The 25,325-nt window shown below is 37.8% G+C and overlaps 2 protein-coding genes across 11 annotated transcripts in view; one reads left to right on the top strand and one right to left on the bottom strand.

Moving 5' to 3' along the window:
- Nucleotides 1-6,590, top strand: part of MIA3 (MIA SH3 domain ER export factor 3) — a 55,077-nt gene extending 48,487 nt beyond the window's left edge. For 2 of the 7 annotated variants that reach the window (XM_025365918.1, XM_025365937.1), the window contains 4 exons: nucleotides 411-479; nucleotides 622-701; nucleotides 2,365-2,515; nucleotides 3,929-5,221. In XM_025365918.1, coding sequence (XP_025221703.1) covers nucleotides 411-479; nucleotides 622-701; nucleotides 2,365-2,515; nucleotides 3,929-4,239 — 611 coding nt within the window. In that variant the 3' untranslated portion in view covers nucleotides 4,240-5,221. Of the gene's footprint in view, nucleotides 1-410; nucleotides 480-621; nucleotides 702-825; nucleotides 898-2,364; nucleotides 2,972-3,928 lie in introns of those variants that run through there. The other 5 variants (XM_025365941.1, XM_025365924.1, XM_025365949.1 and 2 more) reach the window with 5 other exon arrangements.
- A 14-nt stretch (nucleotides 6,591-6,604) lies between these two features.
- Nucleotides 6,605-25,325, bottom strand: part of AIDA (axin interactor, dorsalization associated) — a 44,665-nt gene continuing 25,944 nt past the window's right edge. For all 4 annotated transcript variants that reach the window (XM_025366014.1, XM_025366033.1, XM_025366042.1 and 1 more), the window contains 4 exons: nucleotides 15,023-15,145; nucleotides 12,239-12,361; nucleotides 8,732-8,849; nucleotides 6,605-8,587 (listed from right to left, as the gene is read on the bottom strand). In XM_025366014.1, the coding sequence (XP_025221799.1) occupies nucleotides 8,491-8,587; nucleotides 8,732-8,849; nucleotides 12,239-12,361; nucleotides 15,023-15,145 (461 nt within the window). In that variant the 3' untranslated portion in view covers nucleotides 6,605-8,490. The remainder of the gene's footprint in view (nucleotides 8,588-8,731; nucleotides 8,850-12,238; nucleotides 12,362-15,022; nucleotides 15,146-25,325) is intronic.

The raw sequence follows: 25,325 nt of genomic DNA, 5'->3' as shown, positions 1-25,325 counted from the left end.
CTTGATAGTTTATGCGGCATACATGTTTCCACTTCTCATTACTATAGTATGAAACGCTGTTAAGTCTATTTTGAATCCTAAATATGTCTATAATACTCGGTAAGATACAGAAGTCAGATTACATATACACTGAACAAAAATCACCATGTAGAATACAATACATGGAAGTCTGTAGCTTGAAGTGTAGAACCAGAGCCATTAATGTGCAGGATTTATTGTTCTTTCAGTGCAAGGCAGTTTTTATTTTAATTCTTTAAGTCCGTGCATAAATTGTAAGTGATTTCCCTTCATAAGGATTGGGAGACCCATTTTTAATATTGCTTTCCAGATAGACTTGAACCCTGACCTGTCCACAATTGATTATTTCTTCCAAAAAATACATATAAGGGCTCTGTTATTTCTTTCTCAAGGATCAGTGGACGGGCCTCTACCTCATCCTCGATGGTCAGCTGAGGCATCTGGGAAACCCTCTCCTTCTGGTAAGGGAGCAAGAGTGTTCAAAGAGTCTAAAACTATGCAGGAAGTGAGCAGAGGAATTTTTTTTTTTTTTTTTTTTTTTAATCCTTCTCACAGAGTACACAAGTCGGAATAAGTCTAAATCAGTTCTCTGGTCTTTAACAGATCCAGGATCTGGTACAGCTGCCATGATGAACAGCAGCTCAAGAGGCTCTTCCCCTAACAGGGTAATCGATGAAGGCAAGGTAAATACCCCCATTTTGAATAATTAGTTATTTCAGGACATTTAGCTTTTCCTACAACTCTGTCTTTGCCTCATCTCCTATTTGTGTGTTCTACCTGTACTATCTCATTTATTTTTTAAAAAAGCAAACTGTTCTGCAAGAGCCTGAAGTCCCCTCAGTTCCCAGCATTACATCTTTGGCTGAGCGTCCAGTAGCAGTAAGTACTTAGAAGTGTGGACTGAACTGGGCTCTAAGTTGCATGGCAATATTGATCTTACTTTGATCCTTGACTTGGGAGTGATGCTGAAACCTGATGGATTCATTGGCCTTTTCTCCTCTCTCCTGTTTGGTTAGACATTTAACCTGTGTAGAGCATCTGCTGTAACTCTGATTAACTTAAACAAAAGTGAAAAGTCCCCACTCTTGTGTGTTTCAGTGTTTAATGCTATTAGGCAAAGTAAATTCATTGTAAATTGTGTAATTCATTACTATGTCTTCATTTGGAAGTGTGGTATTTAAGAATACCTCCAATTGTATACTAGGCAAACCCTATTTTGAATGATCTGAAATTACAGATCGATAACAGAAGAATGTTTGCTGGAAGTGAAATACTGAATAGTGAAAGTCTATAATTACCCATTGAGCCAGTTCCCAGCAGTGTCCTTAAACAGTGTTCACATAAGTATATTCTCTTGTAACTTGTGTAGCTGTTATGGCTGGTAAGTGCTCTGATCATACCTCACCGTGATTCTCTACATTGAAATTAAAATAAGTTTAATGATTGAGAGTTTCCAACCCACTTTCCCATAGGAAATGATTAATCAGTATCTCATAGTAGACAGTATTACTAGTGAATGAAGGTAGATAGAGCTGTGCCTGTGTAATTTGTGTACATAACATTGTTTCTCTTGGAAAATACTTCCAAGTTCCAGCAGAGGACTCCAGGAATACACATCTCTTGAGAAATGTTTTTATCCAAGGGCAGCTTGGATAAGATCCAAGACCCCTTTGAAGTAGGAGACTTCAAAGAGTGTAGAGGCTGCTTTGTGAGACAGGAGAAGCAGAGGTGGAAAGAACGTGGCCTTGGAGTCAAACCTGGCATTGAATTCCAGCCAGCCTCTTACATGCTGTGTGACCGTCAGCAAATCTAATACTCTCTGTGCCTGTGTTCCTGCATATTTAGAACAAGATGGTCCTATTAGAGATTTAGAGATGTGATAATTCGAGTTAATATATGTAAGGCCTACAGAAGGTACTCTGAATAATAACTATTACATGGTAGAGAATGGATTTTTCATTCCCATTCATTCTCTGCATCCTTAATATGGAAATTACTCTGATGGGAGGGATGTGCAGAGGGAGTGACTGCCTTAGAAATAGACGTATGAATGGCATAACTTCTATATTAGTCAGGAATGACCACCATTTATAACCTGTGCATTCCCTTCCATTTGCAGATGTAAGCAATAGTACGATTAGAGCAAGTGTTCACTCCTGTGGCATACTTTTAACCTTTCTAAGCTATCAGTGGTAACAAATGAGAGGGGTAGAGTTTTTTGCACTAATTCTGCTCTTTGGACAAATGCCTGATACCTGCTTCATTGGGTTTTAGTTTTTACTGGTGTTGGTGCTTTTGTCTGTCATACCAGAGTATTTCAAAACTTCAATTGCTTCTACTCTGCAGGTTAATATGGCTCCAAAAGGGCCCCCTCCTTTCTCAGGAGTCCCTCTCATGAGCACCCCTATGGGAGGCCCTATACCACCACCCATTCGATATGGACCACCACCTCAGCTCTGCGGACCTTTCGGGCCTCGGCCACTTCCTCCACCCTTTGGTAAGATGATCTGAACAGTAGTGATTGACTTGTAAAGCACATTCATCTCCCTCTGTCCCTTGCTAATACAACTGCAATTGCAGGGCTTTGCAATGCAGTGATGAAGCTGATTGAGTACATTGTTAACTTTTCCCCAAGTTTCTTAGGACACAAAGGGTGCTGCATAATCTCCTGTGATTAGATGGGCAATAATTGTCTCTAATAGAACAAGGAAAGAGGCTATTCATAAAAAGCCAGAAATATTAAGCACATGTTTATTGAACATTTGTGGCTGTGTACTAGGCTGTGCAATGGATAGCAAGGTAGATAAAATATATCCTCTAATTAAGATGTCTTGTAGGTCACAAATATACACACTCTACAACATAAAGCTTCTAATCACCCATAATGGAAGCATAAGCAGTAGGTCACAGGATATTAGGGAAAGATATAAACCCTCAATCCTCACCTTGGGAATACAAAGGAAGGAGATAAGAAAGAGAAGGTAGAATTTAACAGCTATCTAATGAATGCTGCTGAATTTAATTAGATGCAGCTGGAAGGCCTTTTCCAGCAGGGCAAGCACCTTAATTTTTATGGCATTATTAGCTTCATCTTGAGCTACTGCGTAATTTTTTTTTTTTTTTTTGAGATGGAGTCTCGCTTGTTGCCCAGGCTCGAGTGTGGTGGCACGATCTCTGCTCACTGCAAGCTCCGCCTCCTGGGTTCACGCCATTCTCCTGCCTCAGCCTCCCAAGTAGCTGCGACTACAGGCGCCCGCCACCACACCCGGCTAATTTTTTGTATTTTTAGTAGAGACGGGGTTTCACCGTGTTCGCCAGGATGGTCTTGATCTCCTGACCTCGTGATATGCCTGCCTCGGCCTCCCAAAGTGTACTGCATAAATTTGTAACTGATACACAGTAGTTAATGGAATTTATCAAAATTTTTATTGCAATGAAGCCATATTTAGTCTGTCTTCTTGGTATGGTGGAGTGCAAATCTATCTCTTTTTAAGATAAAGATGATAGGCCAGGCACAGTGGCTCACGCTTGTAATCCCAGCACTTTATGAATCCCACCATTCATTAGATGAGGCTGAGGTGGGTGGATCCCTTGAGTCTAGGAGTTTGAGACCTGTGTGGGCAACATGGTGAAACCGCCATCTCTACAAAAAATACAAAAATTAGCTGGGAGTGGTGGCATCCATCTGTAGTCCCAGCTACTCAGGAGTCTGAGGTGGGAGGATCAATTGTGTCCAGGAGATTGAGGCTGCAGTGAGCCATGGTCACTCCACTACACTCCAGTCCAGGTGATAGGCAAGACTCTACCTCCAAAAAAAAAGAAAGGATGACAGACCGTATTAACATACCTGGCATTATCTTAATTTAGATATGTTCCTAGGAATTTACTAGAAATAATTTTTGTTTTCCAGGCCCTGGTATGCGTCCACCACTAGGCTTAAGAGAATTTGCACCAGGCGTTCCACCAGGAAAACGGGACCTGCCTCTCCACCCTCGGGAATTTTTATCTGGACACACACCATTTAGACCTTTAGGTCCACTTGGCCCAAGAGAGTACTTTATTCCTGGTGCCCGATTACCACCCCCAACCCATGGTCCCCAGGATTACCCACCACCACCTGCTGCAAGAGACTTACCGCCATCAGGCTCTAGAGATGATCCTCCTCCTGCCTCTCAGAGCACTAGCCAGGACTGTTCACAGGCTTTAAAACAGAGCCCATAACTATGACCTCTGACGTTTTGTTGGAGAGAAAGTGTACTGTGCATTATTCATTACAGTAAAAGATTTCATTGGCTTCAAAATCCAAAAGTTTATTTTAAAAGGTTTGTTGTTAGAACTACACTGCCTTGGCAGTGTGCATTTTTGAGCCAAACAATTCAGAAATGTCATTTCTTCCCTAAATAAGACACCTTTTAAGCTAGAGCGTCCTTACAACTTTGAAATGTGCAATAAAGAATACCTGTGTTTTAGCTAATGTAGCATATGTAATTGCTAAATGATTTAGAATGTCATGAAAAATATGAACATTTCCTGTGGAAATGCTTTAAGAACATGTATTTCCATTATCCTATTTTTAGTGTACACCAGCTGAATACGGAGCAATGGTGTTTATAAGCGTTTTTTTTTTTTAAACTATCTGGTCACAAAGACTGTTACGCTAAAAAATGTTTACTAAAGGATCACTAAACTTCATCTCCCCTCTTGCTGAAGTTCTTTGTAGTAACAGCTCATAAAAATTTGTTATTAATATTTCCCAAGTGTCTGTTGATTCATTGGACTGTTAATGAGGCTTGTGCGATTTGGGGAACATGTACACTCAGGCTCCCAGAACTGAAGATGGTGGCTGTTGGCACACTTCCGGCTGCTACCCCGTCACCTGTGAACTCTACAAGTGATGTCTTTTCATTTCAAAGAAGTTTATTTCCCACTTGTATAGCATTCACATGCTTTCTTTATGATCCTCATTGTCTATTTAGAATGGTTTTCTGAGAGTGAGTTTACATTAGTAGCAAGAGTTGTTTGACCTGATGTTCTATTGCTTTTACCATTCCTGTAGAAAAAAGGTACACAACAGAAAAATGAAAATGATGTGTCATGGCCATAAAAGTACAGAAATCTTTAAAAATTTTAAAATGTACAGTCTCGTCTTTCCCATTCCTTGCCACTGATTTTTGAGGAATATAATAAAAAGATTGGAAGAGTATAATGCCATGAGAAAGAATGATTTAGGACTATGAGGCTTACAACATGCCCTAGGTCAGCAATCAAGGGTTGAAATCAGTTTTTTTTTAGGGAGGAAGAGGGGGGCGACAGGTGTTATTCCAAAATTAATATTTAAACATTGGTGCTTTTATTTAAAAATCAGTAACTAACCATCTGGAATTGCAGCATACTTAAAGTCTTATCCATTACTACACTGTGCCTTTAAAACAATGTTTCTTTAAATACTCTACAGCATTTCTAAGAACTAACTTCAGACATTTTAATTACAGTAATAATAGCACTCCTTTTAAGGAGTTTAAGATCTAGACTAAAACTAAAATCATAAAAGGCTGATACTTTTGTTTGCTGCTAGGTTATATTCTTCCATTCATTGAAGTCCTATGATGTAATATTTTTGAAACCTAGTGTATGTCTTGTCACTGTTGTGATATTTAATTGATTAAGAATATCTTGTAAAAAGGAGTAAAAGCTTCAGTGTGGAACAATTTTCTCTTTATACTAAACAACTGAAGATAGATAGTTTAGAAAGATAAGGACTTTGAAAGAAGGCAACTCTGTCAAAGTTCATAAGGAATATATAAATTCTTCAGGAAAAGAGAATTCAATCTATATGTCCTCCCATTTAACATCAAGAATAGAAGAAATTAAGAGGAAAACTCCACAGAAGAGCATAGGCCACTTTTAGCCATGTAAAATAAGATTAAGTCACAAATACAATTTTTGAATTTACCTGTCAGTCTCTTTAGGACACAAAACAATGCTGAAATTAATAAAATTTCTAATTTTAAATGTCATTTAAGTATAGATTATGCCATCTAGGAAGGTAAGTAGAAAAGGTAAATCTATTTTTAAAATTCAAAATTAGAGTATTTTTCCCCTCTAAAGCCTTTTTTGGTGATTATTCTGTATCTGACATAATTGAGAAACTGGCAAGCTGTGGAGATTCCAGTGTAGCTTCTCTGAGAAGTTGTGAGCCAGTTCATAACTGCTTCCTCTCACATCCATCTGATTGCACCATTTCTGCAGCAAACCCCAAAGCAGGGCGCCAAAACGCAGATGGCATAGGGAGTATCATCCCTCAGTCAAATCACTTTTCTATCTCTAAAGTTTCATCTATTTCGGAAGTCATCTCCAACTAATTGTGTCTGGATTTAGTTGCTAAAATTGTCTTATTTATGAAGCAGCAATATTCAGCCTGAAGGCATTTCTGCTATAGTTGTAGTGACATCGTCAATGGCTGATTTTTTTTCATTGGAAAGTAAGTAATTTGTGGGATGTAGTATATTCTGTGTCAACTGCAAGACAATCACTCATTTTCTCATTATATTCAAGTCCGAATTAAAGTTAAGCTAATCACACAGTGTTCAATTTAAGCTTCTTTAATGTTGATGAAAGGTATTTGTAGTTCATATAAACCATACTTATGTGAAGGATAGCAGATGCTTCATATAAATTATCACTTTGATATACATATCTTACGGTTTATGAGAAAAGAAAAAATAATACATCGGTTTTGCTACATTTTAATCGTTTTTTTTTAAGGGATTGTTTTTTAGGTCTTGTCAGCAACATCAAACAAAAGGTACTGAGTACTCCACAGGGTACAGAGTGCTGCCAAGCACCTTAGAAAAATTACATGACACGGAGAAAATGCGCTTCTTGCTCCTTGAAGAGCTTACAGTCTAGGGATTTGACAACTCACAGTCTTAGGAACTGAGTGAACAATAAAGTAAGGCAAATTCTTCATCCCTTAGAGCTATTGTGGACTGACTCATTTTAGAATTTGGAATTAATCCAATCAAGATGAGAGACAAGACTAAATTTGGCCGAGAATTCGTTCAGGCTCACAGTTTTTATTAACATCCGTCTAGTAAATAGAATGGACCTAACAGACAACTGAAAGTAAAGACTAGATCTCTTGAAGTGCAAGGGCTAAAACAACTTAATTGTGGTTACTTATTTTAAAAAGCAAACATACTGAATGGTATGACTAGGGTGATTACACTAGTTTAAAAATAGGCCAGGTACTGACACTGCATTCCCCTCATGCATTGCTCATTTAAAATAGTGAATATTAAAATATGTGGGCTTTACATCTAACCCACAGAAAGCCCACCACAAATGTTCTGTGTATCAAATATCCACCTCATGTGTACTATGAAAGTTTTATTTATGCCCCATTAAGTCAAAAGTAAATAGTCAAATTATAGTAAGCTAATGACCTGCATATTTTCATATGGATGAATGTCAGTATATCTAAATAGGAAATAAATGGCGATCCTATCTACCTATATAAAAAAAATAGAATATCTTTCCAGATTTTGCATACTCCTCACTATAAGAAGAGGTATGCGGGCTTTAAGGTTTCACAATCAGTTGTCAGAAAAACAGCAGTTATGCCTGCAGTATCTCGTTAGCATCTGACTCAATTATTTTTAGATTACATGTTTAGAAGACATTGTAAACCCATCTAAAAATTTGTAATTACTTTGAGATGGTTCCAATGTTAACCCTAGAATCATCATCAGAAAGAGTAACAATGTGATGTAGAAGAACAGCTAATCAACATGACTAAAAATATGCTCATTTTCAGAAAAACAATCTGGTCATCTGGAAACAATCACAGCTACAACCTAGGGAACACTCCCATATGGGATACTGATCTGGCCAAGGCACACTTTCTAAGCAGGAAAACTATCAGATCAGGGTGAATTTAGGCCACTTCAGAGGAGCTGCCTATAAACATCCAGACAGACCTTCTTAGGCCGCAGAACTGGTCCAATTCCTCTTAAAGCAGTTTGACGCTACCCTACCCACATCAACCCAAAGCTTGAAGTTAAGTCAAAAGAGCATACTGGAGCAAAAGTGAACAGATGTGTAAACTCTAGCACATTCTTATTGCTGTATTAAGTCTGAAGATGAGCACATCCTACCCACAACAGTATTGTTCCAGGAAGCAGGGTAGGAGTAGTGGTAAATTAGAAAATAGACTATTAATTGCACAATTAATAGAAAAGTAAAAACATGTTTCAAAATCTACAATAAACCTGTATCCAAAGGAGTCCTATATGTCAGTGATGTGCTGGACTTTGAATTCTGTGGTACAGCTTTGCACTGGACTCCCTCTGGCCTACTGGTCTGGGTACGGCTTGCTTCCTGCCTGTTGAAGGGTGAATACGCTACACAGAGCTATGATGGTTTCTACTGAGTGGTAAAATTCACAGAAGTTCCAGGTTCATCATGTCAGGATCATTCCTTGTGCAAAGTTTGATGTAGATGAAGATAAAGTGGTTTCTTGGTCAATAATTGTAATTTCTTTCTTTTAAAGTCAGTGGGTTTCTTGTATCTGTAATCACAACAGAAGGATGATTGTTTAAAACACTTTGATAACTGAACTCTTCCAAGGTTAAATACTGGATATGGGGGATTTAGAAGAAATATATACTAGTCACCATCAAATTAGTACTAACTCTATATGCACACCACTTACAGTTCTATTACAATTGGCCCAGGTTTAATTTCATCCATCTCCATGAAAGCAAAACACTTGGTGCTGGTAAACCTTTTTTTAGGCTTGTAGTGTTTGAATTCAAAGAAGATAGCTGCACCTAAGGAATTAAAACAAGCCACATAAACCACAGATAGCACATTTCTTGTGTGTCAATTCATTTTCTTTGATCACCAGAAGCATATGAACAGCTACAGCGGGCATAATTTGACAAAACAACTTGTGCCAGTCTCAATGATTTGACAGTAACTTACTATGGTTGTCACCCCAAACTCGTCTGTATCTGAGAAGAGTGACATTTCTCCTTATCATCCAATTCTACAAACTATAGCAAAACTTCTTGAGCTAGACTGCTTCAAGAATGTATAACAGTTATGTAAACAGGTAGAATCATAAGCTGCTATAAAATACGAAATGCCACAGAAGAACAAAGAAGATACTTCAATACACATAGAAACTCATTAGGTAGAAAATGCATTTAAAAGAGTTCCTAAAAAAATTTAAGCTTGAATTATTTCCCTTATCCCGAAACAAAAACTCAAAAATTCAATCTTGGGGGTATTTTGGAATTCAAACAACATAAATCACATGCTGGCTGAGCTGTAAAATGTTATCTCTTTCCCTAATACCGTTTGCAGTATTATTCAAAGCACTGTTGTGATGTTTTTCCTGGAACTGCATGTTTGTGTCAAGGCAGTGCTGTAGAAGACAAAAGGTTCAAAGAGCAAATCTATCTATTCTGCCACTCTCCTCCAATGAGCAAGTGATAATGAGAAATTTAGACAGTTCTGGCCAGGTGCGGTGGCTCATGCCTGTAATCCCAGCATTTTGGGAGGCAGAGGTGGGCAGATCACTTGAGCCCAGGAGTTTGAGACCAGCCTGGGCAACATGGTAAGACCCCACCTCTACAAAAAAATTTTTAAAATAGCCGGGCTTGGTGGCAGGTGCCTGTAGTCCCAGCTACTCGGGAGGCTGAGGAGGGAGGACTGCCTGAGCCCAGGGAGACTGAGGCTGCAGTGAGCCATGATCATGCCACTGTGCCCCAGCCTGTGTGACAAAGCAAGACTCTGTTTCAAAAAAAGAAAATAATAAGCAATTTAGACAGTCCTATGTCCCCAAAGTCCAACAGATAAACTCTTCCCCCAATCCTGCAGAAAAAAGCTAAAAATGGAGAAATAAGTTGCCTCATCAATGTGGCCAAGAAAAATGAATTTCTAAAGAAGGCATGGAAAGTGAAGGAAGGAAGTCAGTGTCTCACTCTTCACTGGTTACTTCTAAATACTGCCTTAACCAGAGCAGTCCAGGAGCTTGGCTTTCAAAGACAACATACATTTTTTTTTTTTTTTTTTTTTTTTTTGAGACGGAGTCTCGCTCTGTCGCCCAGGCTGGAGTGCAGTGGCCGGATCTCAGCTCACTGCAAGCTCTGCCTCCCGGGTTCACGCCATTCTCCGGCCTCAGCCTCCCGAGTAGCTGGGACTACAGGCGCCCGCCACCTCGCCCGGCTAGTTTTTGTATTTCTTAGTAGAGACGGGGTTTCACCGTGTTAGCCAGGATGGTCTCGATCTCCTGACCTCGTGATCCGCCCATCTCGGCCTCCCAAAGTGCTGGGATTACAGGCTTGAGCCACCGCGCCCGGCCAAGACAACATACATTTAATACTGTCACTGATGACAAAACTCACAAGTCATTAGAAGTTCAGCAGTGTTCAGAAATGTGTGTACAGCATTGGCACTTGGGTCCAAATGGACCACATCACATGGCAAGGGAGGAAAGAAAAACCAGTTGTTCAGGAGACAATGGGATGTGGGTGAGAGAGAGATGGGCATATTCAGCCATCCACTCCCAACATGCTCGAAAGGATTACAATAGTTAGGTTACTGGTAACATCTCTTCCCTAGGTGTGTGACCTTGCCATTTCCACAAACGGTGGCTACTCTTCTCCCTCCCACAACACTCAAAGGCATTTTGTCATTAGAAAACCTCAAAGATTTTTAAGATACCAGAGTCTTTTCAGCTAGGAAACCCATCTCCTCCTCATGATCGTGTCTTGAGGTTTGAATAAATGTGAATGATAAAGTCACATTTCAAAACAATGCTAAAGTTCAAATATGTTACCATCATTCCGAGGAAGTTAAATTATTAATCTGTATCACTTGTAAATAATATATTTCCTGCATCCCTCATCATGCTTTTTATAAGAAAGAACAAAACATAAAACAAGAATATCCTGGGAAGATTAAGTTAAAATGTTTGTAAACATGAAAGTATGGTCATTAACACTAATATCAGTTAAAACTACAGTAACGGTAAACAGTATGTTTGAAGCTGGCAAAAACGAATAGAGTCAAATTTTTAATCTAGTTCTACTTTTATTATCTGGTGAGTTGAGTCATTTAGAAAGAACACAGTGTAATAAAATAGAAAAGTTAACCCACGAAACACTCCACCTTCTCCCCTCCACATCACAAACATTTCTTAAGGCAACAGAGTTAAAGAAATGAAACAAATCAACAGTTTTGTTCAGAAGACATACTTTGTAACTGAAATTTCTTCAACACTATTTATTAAGCACCTCCTACATACATAGTCTTCCAACACAGCGACTCTGGAGCTTTGGTGTATGTCAGAATCACCTAGAGGGCTTCCTAAAACAGACTGCTAGGCCCGTCCCCATGGTTTCGGATTCAGGATGTCTGGGGTTGCCACCTAACAAGGTTCCAGGTGCTGCTGCTGTTCCAGGAATCATACTCTGAGAACCACTGTTCTAACAGAAGCACTGAAAGGTCTTTTAGTAGAAGAACAGAGGAGGCAGCAGCATCAGACTTGAGAAGTGAAATATCAAATATTTCAGATGCCGAGGCAATCACTTCAAAAGGCACTTGAATGTCCTATAGAGCTTGAACATTTCAGAAACTGCAATTGAACCCTCAGGTGATAAAGGGATTCTGAAGTCACCTTTTTGGAGAACACCGAAATTTTCACTGGGCAAAAAGCATGGGTAAGTATTTAATACTAAGAACTGTACTTGGAAATGTAACCTCACTGTTTCAAAAATTTGCTTTTGTCCTTTCCTATTTCCTAACAATTAACTGCAAGTTATCGTGCTACCAAACTAGAAATCCTGGAAGAAAACCCTGGTTCTTAATTTTAAGATTAAAACTTAATCATTAAACTTAATCCTCAGGGAGCCTTAGGGTGCTCCTGCTTCTCCCAGCCCTTTAGTGTGTGAAAAACTTTATTTTGTTGGTCAAGACAATAAAATTGTATTATCAAAGATTGTTTTACTATATAACAGTGTTATCAGACAAGTAGATAACACAATTCCTAATTTCTAAATTTTAAAAATACGTATATTTATTCAAATCAATAAACACTATGTTACATTTACTTCTGCCAGATACTAACTATGCTAGGTCCCTCACATGTACAAACACAAATAAGATGAGAATTCTGTCCATAAGAAGCCAATTATTATTTAGGATTACAAACCTTTGGTTAATTTTTCAACATGCTTCTGGAGCTCAATGTCCACATTAAAATGAACATATGTATCTTCTTTTCTTGAAGCCACAGGGGTATCTTGCACAGGAGTTAAGTCTATGCCATTCAGATCTAAAGAGAAAAGAAGTTTCTCTTTAGGAACATTCAAGTATACAGACTTAAAAACTGCAGGCCGGGCACGGTTGCTCACGCCTATAATCCTAGCACTTTGTAAGGCCGAGGCAGGCAGATCATGAGGTCAGGAGATCGAGATCTGGCTAACACAGTTTCACCTGGCTAACACGGTGAAACCCCATCTCTACTAAAAATACAAAAAAATTAGTCGGGCATGATAGGAGGCGCCTGTAGTCCCAGCTACTTGGGAGGCTGAGGCAAGATAATGGCATGAACCCAGGAGGCGGAGCTTGCAGTGAGCCAAGATTGCACCACTGCACTCCAGCCTGGGTGACATCTCAAAAACAAAACCAAAAAACAAAAAACTGCAAACTAAGTAGGGCATGGGGGCTCACGCCTGTAATCCCAGAACTTTGGGAGGCCAAGGTGGGTGGATCACTTGAGGTCAGGAGTTCAAGACTAGCCTGACCAACACGGTGAAACCCCGTCTCTACTAAAAATACAAAAAATTAGCCAGGCGTGGTGGTGCGCACCTGTAATCCCAGCTACTTGGGAGGCTGAGGCAGGAGAATCTCTTGAATCCAGGAGGCAGAGGTTGCAGTGAGCCAAGATTGCGCCACTGTACTCCAGCCTGGGCAATAAGAGTGAAACTCTGTGTCAAAATAACAAAAAACAAACAAATAAACAAAAAAAAACCCTGCCAACTACAGGGAGTAGATTTCATAAGGATGCTTGCAGAAAGGTGAGAGGAAATTCTTGGACTAATAGAAATTCCCATTTGGTGTGAGCAGGTATCTGAAGAGTTGCAGGTGATCACAGAGGCATGTGGAGGGGCTGAGTGAGGGGATGGGAGACTTCGCGGTGGGAAGGAGGAAACCTGTCTCAATCAGGTACAAAAGAAAGCTTGTAGAACACAAAATTTCATCTTTATAGGGAAGAAGTGAAAAGAACTTTTTGTTTTCCTTAGGAAATAGGCCACTATATTTTTGTCTGCAATAAAAACTTAGAATGTAAATAATATGCCTCAATGGGACCTTACCCCTAATTTCCAAACTTGATCAAGTGTATGGTTTGGAAAGGCCTTTAAATCTAACCTTATCAGAATCCCCCTGCTGTATTCAAATCTAAGGACCAAAAATGGACATGAAAATTGCCAATGAAACCCTTCCATCAATGAATAATTTTTACAAATATTATCTAAATTCTCATTATATTTGTTATAACAACCTGTTTTATACCAACTAGACGGAACACTAAATTATTGTGTATGGTTTTAATTTCCTGGATCCAGGTCTTCCAGTTTAATCAAATTCAACATGGACTCATTTAATGACTACTCAAGTGTTTACGTATTACTCAACAGATTTGTCTTAGAGAACTTAAAACAATATAGTTCATTGATTGTTTCAGTTCTTAAAGATATTTACAAAAATATGTTTTAGTTCAACATGTATGCAAAGGTAACTTAACAGCTACTACAATATCATTAAATATCTTTGTGTTTTACAGTGTACATTCCTGAATGAGTTACACAGTTCTGTAAATGACTGATCAAACTATAATATAGAGTATATATACTTTCCAGTAGGCCATATATTTGATAACTGATAACATCAGAAGTTAAAGTTTCACAGCATTAGTGCTGTGGATCATGGTCTCCAAATAATCCCTCTCTGTGGCCAAATTCCTTTTTATTTTAATTGGTACTAATGAACTTTTGAATCTGAATTTATTTCTATGACTGACAAAAGTTCTCTTCATTTGATTTCAGTCCCTATCTGTTTCTTTGACTTGCCTCAAATTACAGATTAAAGTAAACCACTTGGATTAGCTGTGCAGTTGTTTCTGGATAGGAGTATGACAACTTCATTCTCAATTGCCCAATAATTATTTTTAAAAGACTGTTAAGTACTTTATAAAGAAAGTACTATATACAATGTTTGGCAACAACAAAAGAATTCAACCAATGTGGTTTCCCTCTGAAAGACTGAAAAGGTTAACTACCTTTTCACTGGATAGGAGAAAAAAACCAAATCCTAAGAATAATCATGCTTCCTAACCACAGTAACATAGTTAAGGATGAGAAATACTTCACTTGTTGAATGCTCCACAGGATTACATTCAGAGCAGGCATGCTATGGATCTGTCCTCCTCCCTGTCATCACTGATCATTCACTTAAGGCCTGATTCTCATCCACCTTTGGAGGACTCTCCAATGTAGACCTCTCTCTTGGACAGGAAGGAGAGGGCCTAACGCAGGAGGGGAACAGAACACTGGGCTTTGCAAACAAACCTACACACCTTTGGAAGGTGAGGGATATTCTGTTAACCTGTATCCTAAATGATGTATCTGCTGATAAAGATGTGTAGCCAGCACCCCAGGTGGGATTTTAAGAATAAAAAGATATACACAAAGAAAAACTTAAAAGCAAAACAGTGTAAGTTATAAATAAGAAAATAAGTAAATCTCTCAAAAGTGTTCGGTGAAGAAGTGATGATCTCTTTCAGGGACTTTGCCTCATTATATAATAGAATGAACTAAAACGAGTTGTCACATACAGAAGACTCCTTGCCCCACCACCAAAAAAAAGCTGCCCCAAATAAGAAGCAACATTATAAAATCCACCTGAGGGAAAAAAAGTAAACAGAGTTACTTACCCTTTACACTAACTGTAATATAGGGATCAATGCACTGCCCAGCATCTTTCAAACCAATTTTCTCAATTCTGATAGTGAGTAACGTCATTCCTGGTTCTGATGGCAACCTTGGTAATAAAGTACCTGGCAACAGGGAAAAAGCAATAAAAGCTTCATGTCATTTCACAATAAGCATTTTAACAAACACAGAGAAGATACAGCCTTGCTCGTAACTGACTTAATAACCAGCCAGGCATTATTTTGGTTCCCAAAACTCCCAAACGCTTGGCATTACTTTTTTCAAATGTTTAATTATACATAAGAGAAATCTGCACTTCCATGTCGCATAGTCACCACTAAAGCAGAAATTATTCAAGTTTGTCAGAAATTCAAGTCACTCCAGGAAGCCCAATTATAAATTACCACATAATTAATAATAAACTCATTACTTTGTATATGCTTATTTATATAATATACTTCGCATCTCAGTATGAAGTGGTAGAAGAAAAAACTTTTAAAATATTTCTTATATTATCCTAATGTTTGAGAAATATAATACCAGAGTTGATCAACAAATCCTTTTAAATTACTTTTTATTTGACACAGGGTCTCACTCTTTCACCCAGGCTGGAGTGCAGTGGCACAATCACAGCTCACTGCAGCTCAACCTCCTAGGTTCAAGTGATCCTCCCACCTCAGCCTCCCAAGTACCAGGGACTACAGGCATTTGCCACTAGTTACTATTGATACAGGAAATAATTTACAACTTAGTAATTGTGTATTTAATGGAATAATCTTACAGTCTAATTTCCCATTCTTTTCCTTATGAACATTAAGGGAAAAAAAAAAAAACCCACCTGTTGAAATTGCAGTGAAGTTTAGATCAATTTTAGAAAGAATCACATCTTTAGAAATTGCTTCTTCCAATCCATCAACTGTTATCTCTCAGCTTTTTAAAGACTTTTAATTTTCTCAATGGAATTTTATTCTTTTCTTCACGAAAGTCTTATACTTCTTTTGTTGGGTTTATTATAAGATACTTGATATTTTTCTGATACTATTATAGATGTTATAATATTTCATTTTCTGAGCGCTTATTGCTTATTTAAAGAGATAGGATCGATTTTTTAATAATACCTCTGCTGGTAGGAAGAACTGATTTTTATGTACAGATTTTATACTCAGGAACCCTACTCTCTTATTAATACTAACTACTTATCCATAGGTTCTCTTTCATGTTCTAAATACATATTCATAACATCTGCAAATAAAGGGACAAGTTTCCTCCAATTTTTATATTTTATTTCTTTTTCTTATACTAGTACACTGGCTAGAACTTCTAAAGCACTGTTGAGGAAAATAGTTAATAGTAGGCACCCTTGTTTTGTTCCTGATCTGAAAAGGAAAGCTTTCTATTTTATCACTAAATATGACTGAGGCACTAAATGTCATTATAGCTACCTTTTATCAGATTAAAAATGTTCTGTTCTTGGTCTGCTAAGAAAGTTTTAAAATCATGAAAGAAATTAGAATGTAATTGAAAACTTTTTCGGCATCTCTTGAGATCATGAGATTCTTCTCCTTAATCTGCTAATGTGAATTACCTTGATATATGCACCTTGCTGATTTAACAATATATTCTGAAAAAAAAAAATCATGCAATAGTTTATGGAGATTTTCCTAATTATTTTCTGTAATAGTCCATGTATTGGCTATTCATTCAGCCAATCTTCATATGGCAGTTAGGTTGTTTCTAATAGATTACTATTACCAAAAACACCTCAATAGAGAACCTGGTGTATATGCAAGTATTTAAAAAAATATTTTTTACACGTTATTGGAAGTGTATCTTCAGAGAAAATTCCTAGGAACAGGATTGCTAAACTAAGAAAACTTGTATATTTTTGTTATTATTGAGCTATTGCTGAACTCTCCTTTAAAGGGACTATTATCACTTTCTATTCCCACCAGTGATGAATGAGCCCATTTCCCTATTGCCTCAGCAACAGTAGTTTTAATTTGCATGTCTTTTATCATGTGTGAAGTTGAGTATCTTCTAATATGTTCAAGAGCTATTTGTATATCTTGGGGGGCGGTGTGTGTGTACTATCTGTTCATATATTTTAACCAATTTTCTAATGTTTTGAGGGTGTTGTCACAACTTAAAATTTTCTTTATATATTAAAGATATTAGTCCTTTGTCATTTTGACTTTGATTATGGTGTTTTCTGACAGACAAAAGAGAGAAGTTCCTTTTATGATAGACTATTTTCTCCCAAGTAAACATTAAAAATTCTTCTACCTTTAGGTGAATCACTTTCATAACCTATAATTGTCTAGATCTTTTAGTTGAAATAACGAGGCTGACATTTCTTTCTTCCTTACCAACAAACTTTTTTTTCTGCCTGAGAATATAATAAGGTTTAATCTAACTACTAAATATATTTCTAACAATGTAATATGGAGGCAGTGATTCCAAGCCGGAAAGATACCTAATTTATTCAGTTCTTCCCTAATTCAAGGTAGAACATAAAACATTGCACTCCATCATGAAGGTTCAGTTTTATCTTGACTAAGGAACAGCTGAAGCTATGTAATTAAGATGATAGATAGTATAGAAAGGTGTATTTCTCAGTGGTTTCTAATGTGCTCTCTCCCTGCCTAATCAACTCCTACACACCCTTCGAGTCTCAGTTCTGGCTAGATTACTTTTGCTAAACTCCTTCAGTCCTTTTTTCGTTCACTCATAATATAATGTGTCCACCTCTAACCATGATGATGTACTTTTTTTGGCTCTGTCTTACATGGTGAGCATCCTGAAAAACGGGAATGAGTAACTGTTCATTTTTGTATTGTTTGCACTAGTAATAAAGAGATCTTTGTTTCAGAAATATTTTGTTGAATGATAAATGATTTTTACAGTTTTAGAGGTTATTATGCTCTAGTAAACACGTGGCCTGAAAACATATTATCAATGTACTGCCTTATATAATATGCATGAAAGAAGATAAAATACTAGGGTAATACCATATCATTCCAGGGCTAGATTAAAGTTAACATATTTGTGTGTCAAAGATAAAAACATACAATAATTAAAAATCAAGGCAATGTATTAAAAGCCAGATTTCTAAAACAAAAATGGATGCATTCAACTGTATAGAGTAACATGAGAATAAGTAACTACATTTATAAAACTTTACCATCTGCAGTTCCTGCAATGGGCTTTGTACTGAGCAATGCAGGTTCACAGTGATGAAAAGAGACTATGCAGCCCCTATAGCAATTTTATTATAGGTCTTTGAGCCTCATATGGCAGTAAGCAGTTAAGATTATGCTCACTTGATTTGGTCCATTTAATTTTTTTTTTTTCAGGAGACAGGGGAAGCCACTGGTAGCTGATGAGCTCTATACAGCAGTCTGATGTCAGCCTCTTCAGCTTTATCTGCCCCAACCTTCCCTTATGCACCAACAGCTGAAGCAAACATGCTCTACTTGTAGCAAAGAAAACTGGAGGAAATTTTTCAATTCAATGTGACTTCTAAAGAAGAGGTATGAGCTAGGAGAGGAAGGTTCTAAGCCTAAGCATAGAGACAATTCTAAGTAAAAACAATGAATTTCAAGCTTCTGAATCCTTTCACTGCACTAGTGCACTGGGGAACACAAAAAAGTCCATTTAATGATGAGACCTACTTATTAATAAGGTTGTACCTGGATGGATAATTTCCAAGTTGCATCATCTGTGAAAAACACTTTATCAATGCAGCGATGGATCCAACAAAATTGAAAAATCGCAACTACAAGTCACAACCATTGATAAGTAAAGATACTGATTATTTTGATATCCTAATGGCCATTTAAAATAGAGTAAAGCTTTTTTTTTTTTTTTAAAGTAATGTTCAGTTAAAAAAGGCTCAAAAAGGAAATTAATAGCACAACGTAAGGCCCAGAGAAAGAAAAGTCACACAGTGGGCAAGGATCTCATAATGCCTGCATGTGAAATTACAAGATGTTTTTAGGACAAGATATAGTATAAGAAATTTAAAAGGCTCTACTCCCAAACTGCACAATAAGTGCACACAGAGATGACTTTCCATATCCTGAAGAGGTTTTGTGATAAACTATAAAAAAATAGCTTCTCTACTGAGTCTACAAATTTTACCAATAAATGACATGCTACAGCATTTGTAAGGTGTATAACTAATGGTGAACTCAAGAAAATTTTTTCTGCTGTGAAGGCCCCAAACAAGCAAAGGCCAAGCTGGATTTCACGCCCTGTCTTCACGTGTACCTCTGAGGAACTGCCCTGGGCTGTACACTGTGGTGTCAAACAGAAAACCCTGACACTGTCAACTCATGGCTTTCTTCACTGAAGTGCTACTGTCAAAATTCTCACAAATAAAATGAAAAGGGGTTCTAGGTATCACAGAAATGGCTAAGTTTCTTCAACAAAGACCAGTTCACTCAAGAATGTTTTGAAAATTGGCCGGGCATGGTGGCTTACACCTGTAATCCCAGCACTTTGGGAGGCCAAGGTGGGTGGATTACCTGAGGTCAGGAGTTTGAGATCAGCCTGGCCAACATGGTGAAACTCTGTCTCTACTAAAAATACAAAAATTAGCCAGTGTGGTGGTACATGACTGTAATTGAAGCTACTTGGGAGGTTGAGGCAGGAGAATTGCTTGAACCCGGGAGGCAGAGGTTGCAGTGAGCTGAAATTGTACCACTGCACTCCAGCCTGGATGACAGAGCGAGACTCTGTCTCAAAAAAAAAAAAAGAATGTTTTGAAAACTGTACAAGTGCCTAACCTAGCAACAAGGCAGGCTCTCAGAAGAGTGTGTTATAGCCACTGCCACCATGGGGAAGAGATGGGGACTGTGCAAGCAAGTCCTCTGTCCAGGCTGGCCATGTGAATCCCCGACCACCAAGGTGTCCAGCAATCAGTACCACTCTCCCTCCTACAGCTGGTACAGAGAAAAGTGGAGGAATATTTGAGGCCCCTCACTTACAACTCCTCTGTTCCAAGAGGAAGCTGATAAAAATGGAGATCCCTGCAAGGAGTAGGATCTTCTCACATTGACTAGTTCTGTGTGTGGCCAAAGGCACTCTGGACAATGGAGATTATGGAGAACCAGACTATGAATGGATGAGGAGTCTGGGGTCACATGGAAGGAACTTAAAGTCAGGGAAATCCTTTAAGACCCTGTCCTCACAAAGAGAAGAGGAAGGCTGCCATTTCCTTTTTTGTCTCATTATTTCTGCTTTTAAAAAAAATTGCTATTGTTTACATCATATACCACAGCAAAAGGAAAATTTTTCTTTTGGTCCAAAAGGGCAAATGGCATGATGGTCTTTGTTCTAAAATAGTAGTGTATCATCACCTAGACCAGAACGTTAAAGAGGCAAAGCCTTCTCAGAAAATCACTAAGGATTGTATCTTCTGAAAACATTGTAATTTGAATTTGCTTATTAAGTTTGTTTGATTTTTATATAATATTTTATAGATGCTTGTCACAGGCACTGGTACTTCAATGAAAGGTCAGTCCTTATGTTGTCTTGGTGCTTTGAAAATTAAATGTCATGAACAAGGAGTACATAATTTTTTTATCTACACTTTCAGGACAGAGTTCATTGAGGTGTCTAAAATGCAAACTCAACATTATCACATCATAATACATACATATGATAATATATATACATTTTGATAATATACGCATTGCTAGTTTTTACCATTTTTATCATACTTGTAATTAAATTTGCATATCTGGTACGTATCTGATTTTCTCTGTCATCCAAATTTGTTTTGAGTATATATTTCTTTGTGCTGCCAAAATATAATAAAAAAAGATATACTTGATAATGCTTTGCATTATTTTGAGATAATTTTTAACGCAATTTAAGATAAAGATATTGCTCAAACTGGCTACAATATTTGGTAGATGGCAGATAACACATGAAATGTGTCTTGAAAATCTGGCAATAGAAAATCTTTGTAATTTGCATTGCACATAGATAACAGGTCATGGTGATACCATTTATTTGTTTGAATTGCTGAGTTACATTTAGAGGTAGAACTTGTGGTAAAATATTAAAATACATATACCATTTATTTTAGCTAGCAATTGATTAGCAGTTGAAGAACATGGGTTCCTCAAGCTTTTAAGAGAAAGGCTTTGAAAATATAAGTTAGTTCATTTTGAAATTATTTTAAAAGTTTGAAAAAATTTTAGGGGCCATTATCATTGAAATTATATTATATGTAGGTCTGTTGAATTAAAACTATACCTGATTAAAGTTGTTTGTAAACATAACCATACACTTCAGGTGATATTAACTGCTTGGCCCCTAAACATGTTCTGGATTTCCATAAAAAAAAGAATGCCCTGATAGTCACAGGAAAGCAATGAACATTTGCCACAGTTTTTGACTTTCTTACATGTGTGTGAGCAAGAAAAGAAACTGCTTCATTTCAGCTGAAAATAAAATCCATGTTTTCTTCTTTCAAGTTCAACTCAGAATTGAGTAGTTATACAGCAGAAAATAAATACAGGCTTGACATTAAATAGGTAAATTTCATTGTTTATTTTGAGTGTCAAAAATAATGTTTTATGCATACATAAGCCTATGTAAGAGATGAAGAACCAGTACCTATGCATAATAATTCTGAAACTGCTAGGACTATTTGAGCTTGAATCACATTACTTAGTAAGAAAATGCTTTTAAAAGTCTTGTAAAAAGTTGTGTCTTGGCTATTTTTAAAGTTATATTGCCTTGGTTTATCATTTTATAGCTTTACAATTCGAGAGTATCAGTAAATTTCTAGGTTATAAATAATAGGCTATAAGCTTATACTTTCTATTTAAATGAAATCTACCAAGACTATCTTTAGAAAAGTTAACTCCCATTTGGCTAAGCCAATTATATAACATAAATATGTTTGCCTTATGAAATGAAAAAATTTTGAAAAGGAAGGAAGGAGATTAATATCAAGAAAGGTAAGTAAGCTTGACTACCTTTTTTTTTTCTTTTCATGACAGACTGCCTAGAAAGTCATTTTTAAATTTTAAATCAGAAAAAAACTATTTTTGGTCATACCGTATCTACAAACCATACGTCATACCCTCACACCTCATTAGCTTAACAGTGGTAGTGGTTAGTATATGAGTTGTTCAAAACTCATTAAAGGTATATATTAAAAAGAGTGAATTTTTCTTTTTTCTTTTTTTTTTTTTTGAGACGGAGTCTGGCTCTGTCGCCCGGGCTGGAGTGCAGTGGCCGGATCTCAGCTCACTGCAAGCTCCGCCCCCCGGGTTTACGCCATTCTCCTGCCTCAGCCTCCCGAGTAGCTGGGACTACAGGCGCCCGCCGCCTCGCCCGGCTAGTTTTTTGTATTTTTTAGTAGAGACGGGGTTTCTCCGTGTTCGCCAGGATGGTCTCGATCTACTGACCTCGTGATCCGCCCGTCTCGGCCTCCCAAAGTGCTGGGATTACAGGCTTGAGCCACCGCGCCCGGCTTCTTTTTTTTTTTTTTTTTTGAGACACAGTCTCACTGTTGTTGGTCTGGGCTGGAGTAAAATGGCACAACCTTGGCTCACTGCACCTCCACCTCCCAGGTTCCAGCAATTCTCCTGCCTCAGCTTCCCAAGTAGATGAGATTACAGGTGCCCACCACTACGCCTGGCTAATTTTTGTATTTTTGGTAGAGATGGGGTTTCACCATGTTGGCCAGGCTGGTCTCGAACTCCTGACCTCAGGTGATTCACCTGCCTCGGCCTCCCAAAGTGTTGGGATTACAGGTGTGAGCCACCACGCCCAGCCAAGTGAATTTCACATATGTAAATATCCCAGTAAAACTGATTTTAAATCTTGTGTTCCCTTTGGGTCACAAGAAACTCTTTCTTGCTCTATAATTAAAAGTATCATCTTGCTATGTCAATGAATATAATTTTACAAGCTATTTTTCAATAAGACAGGCCCTGAACAATATGATCCCAAACCAAATATAGCTAATTAAACTATACATACTCTTTCTTTTAGGGGGAAAAAAATTCAGGGACTAGAATGGTTCAGTAATGCATTTGTATCTCTGAAACCGAAATATCACAATGCTGTATCAGAATACAAATTCAGTTTGGGCTTAATCTTACATAGCAAATGGATTTATGATAGAAGTTCCTTTTCAACTGGGCAATCTGAACCCCATAAAGACCTTCATCTGCCCATTTCATGATTTACATCATCTGCTTCTTGTTTGCTACAGAAGTACAGTAAGCAGGAAAACAACCAAATCAGACAGAAATTTATAGAACTGGAAGCTACACCAATTACAGTATGTAGTTTGAAAAGGCAATAAAAATTATCGAGTCAGTGAAACAGCAAAATATCTCACCATCTTGGCAATCTTGAAATACCCTATAAAAGCAAGAAAAATATAGCTCTCTCTTCATAAAGCAAAGTAGATTGGAAATAATGCCCTTGTACCAAAGAAACATTATTAACAATAAGAGCTACCATTGATTGATAGTGCCTGCAATGTTTCCAATAACCCTGCAGTGTAGGTACTGTTATCCCCATGTAGAGATGATGATAAGAGTAACAGCCACCACTAATATTCAGCATATGAACAATACAATGCTAAATGGTTTATACTTAGTATCTTGTTAATCTTCACAATAACCTTATGTATGAGTTAGGCACTATCATTATCCCATTTTATAAAGAAACAGAAGTTCAGATTGGTTTAAGACACAGGTGCAAAGTACCTCAACTAGTGATTAGCAGAGCCCAGACTCAAAAGCCCAGCTATCTGTTGGTCCGAGCCTATATTGTTCCTACTCCAAATGACTCCTCCTCAAGAAGTATTCAAAATACTGGAATATTAATTATGATGAAAGCTATCTGAACAGCACACAGATTGTATTTAACTATAATGGAAAGCTTCTAGAATCTCTTCTAAAATGCATCACAATATTACAGCAGATTGCTATACTTCCCAAAGTAAACTAGTTTATCAGAAATAAAAACTATACTTTATAAGAACAGAACAGAACAGAACAGAACAGAGTAAAGCAGTAATTGGGAGAGGCAAGAAATTTACCCAGGCTGCTTGCCAAGGTTATTTACAGGGAGGGAAGATACTCATGGAGAGCTTCCAGAAATAAAAAAGTTTGCCATATATTCTTTGCTTCCTCAAAACAAGACGGGGAAGAAAGGGCAATTATTCAGTATCCACTCCCATGGGTCCACTTTTAACCACCACAAATTGATTAATTAAAGAAGTACTTATGGCTGGATGCAATGGCTCATGCTTGTAATCCCAGCACTATGGGAGGCTGAGGCAGGTGGATCACCTGAGATCAGGAGTTCAAGACCAGCCTGGCCAACATGGCAAAACCCTGTCTCTACCAAAAATACAAAAATTAGCCAGGCGTGGTGGCATGTGCCTATAATCCCAGCTACTTGAGAGGGTGAAATACGAGAATTGCTAGAAACCTGGGAGGCAGAGTTTGCAGTGAGCCGAGACCATGCCACTGCACTCCAGGGCTTAGGTGACAGAACGAGACTCTGTGTCAAAAGAAAACAAAACAAAAGAAGTACTTATGACAGTATACAGAAAAGAATTAACATAGCAGGCCTAAGACTGTTATTCTTAGAAAACCTCCTTGCAAGGTCAGTCCACGGCTAGCATCTGGGATCTTGGATTTGGGGAGGGTTCCCACCATTCCCTGGTAAGAATGGTCATTGTGCCTAAACTGTGTAAACAATATGATTTGTGCTAAACACCTTGTTTCCTCTGTAGTCTGGAATTTTGGTCTGTGCCAGGCAGAAAGTACCCACATACCCAGTCCCCAATAAAAGCTTTGGGCACTGACTCTAAAGAGCTTCTCTAGTAGACAATATTGTGCATTTCATGTATGTTGTTGCAACTTGTTGCATGGGAAATTAAGCACATCTTATGTGACTCTACAGGAAGGGGATTCTTGAAAGCCTGCACCTGGTTACCTCCAGACTTTGCCTGAATGGCTTTTCTGTTTGCTGATTTTGTTCTTGCATTCTCTTGTAATGATTCCTAGCTATGAATACAACTATATAGTGAGCCTCGTGAGTCATCCTAGAGAATCACTGAACATGGGGATGGTCCTGAGGACCCCTGACACGGAGAGTAAGATAACTTCACACCATACTTATGAAATAGCTACTGCCAATAAAGTTTGCCTAAGATTAGCATGAGCTTTAGAGTGGTTGTATTGCCCCACTAGCAAACACCAAAGTAAGTTTCAAACACCCTGACTTTGGATGCAGTTAAGTAATGTTTATTTTTAATAA

The sequence above is a fragment of the Theropithecus gelada genome, chromosome 1 (genome assembly GCF_003255815.1).
Source record: "Theropithecus gelada isolate Dixy chromosome 1, Tgel_1.0, whole genome shotgun sequence".
NCBI lineage: Eukaryota > Metazoa > Chordata > Mammalia > Primates > Cercopithecidae > Theropithecus > Theropithecus gelada.
Note: the sequence above shows the minus strand (reverse complement) of the source record. Positions and strands in the feature narration are given on the sequence as shown.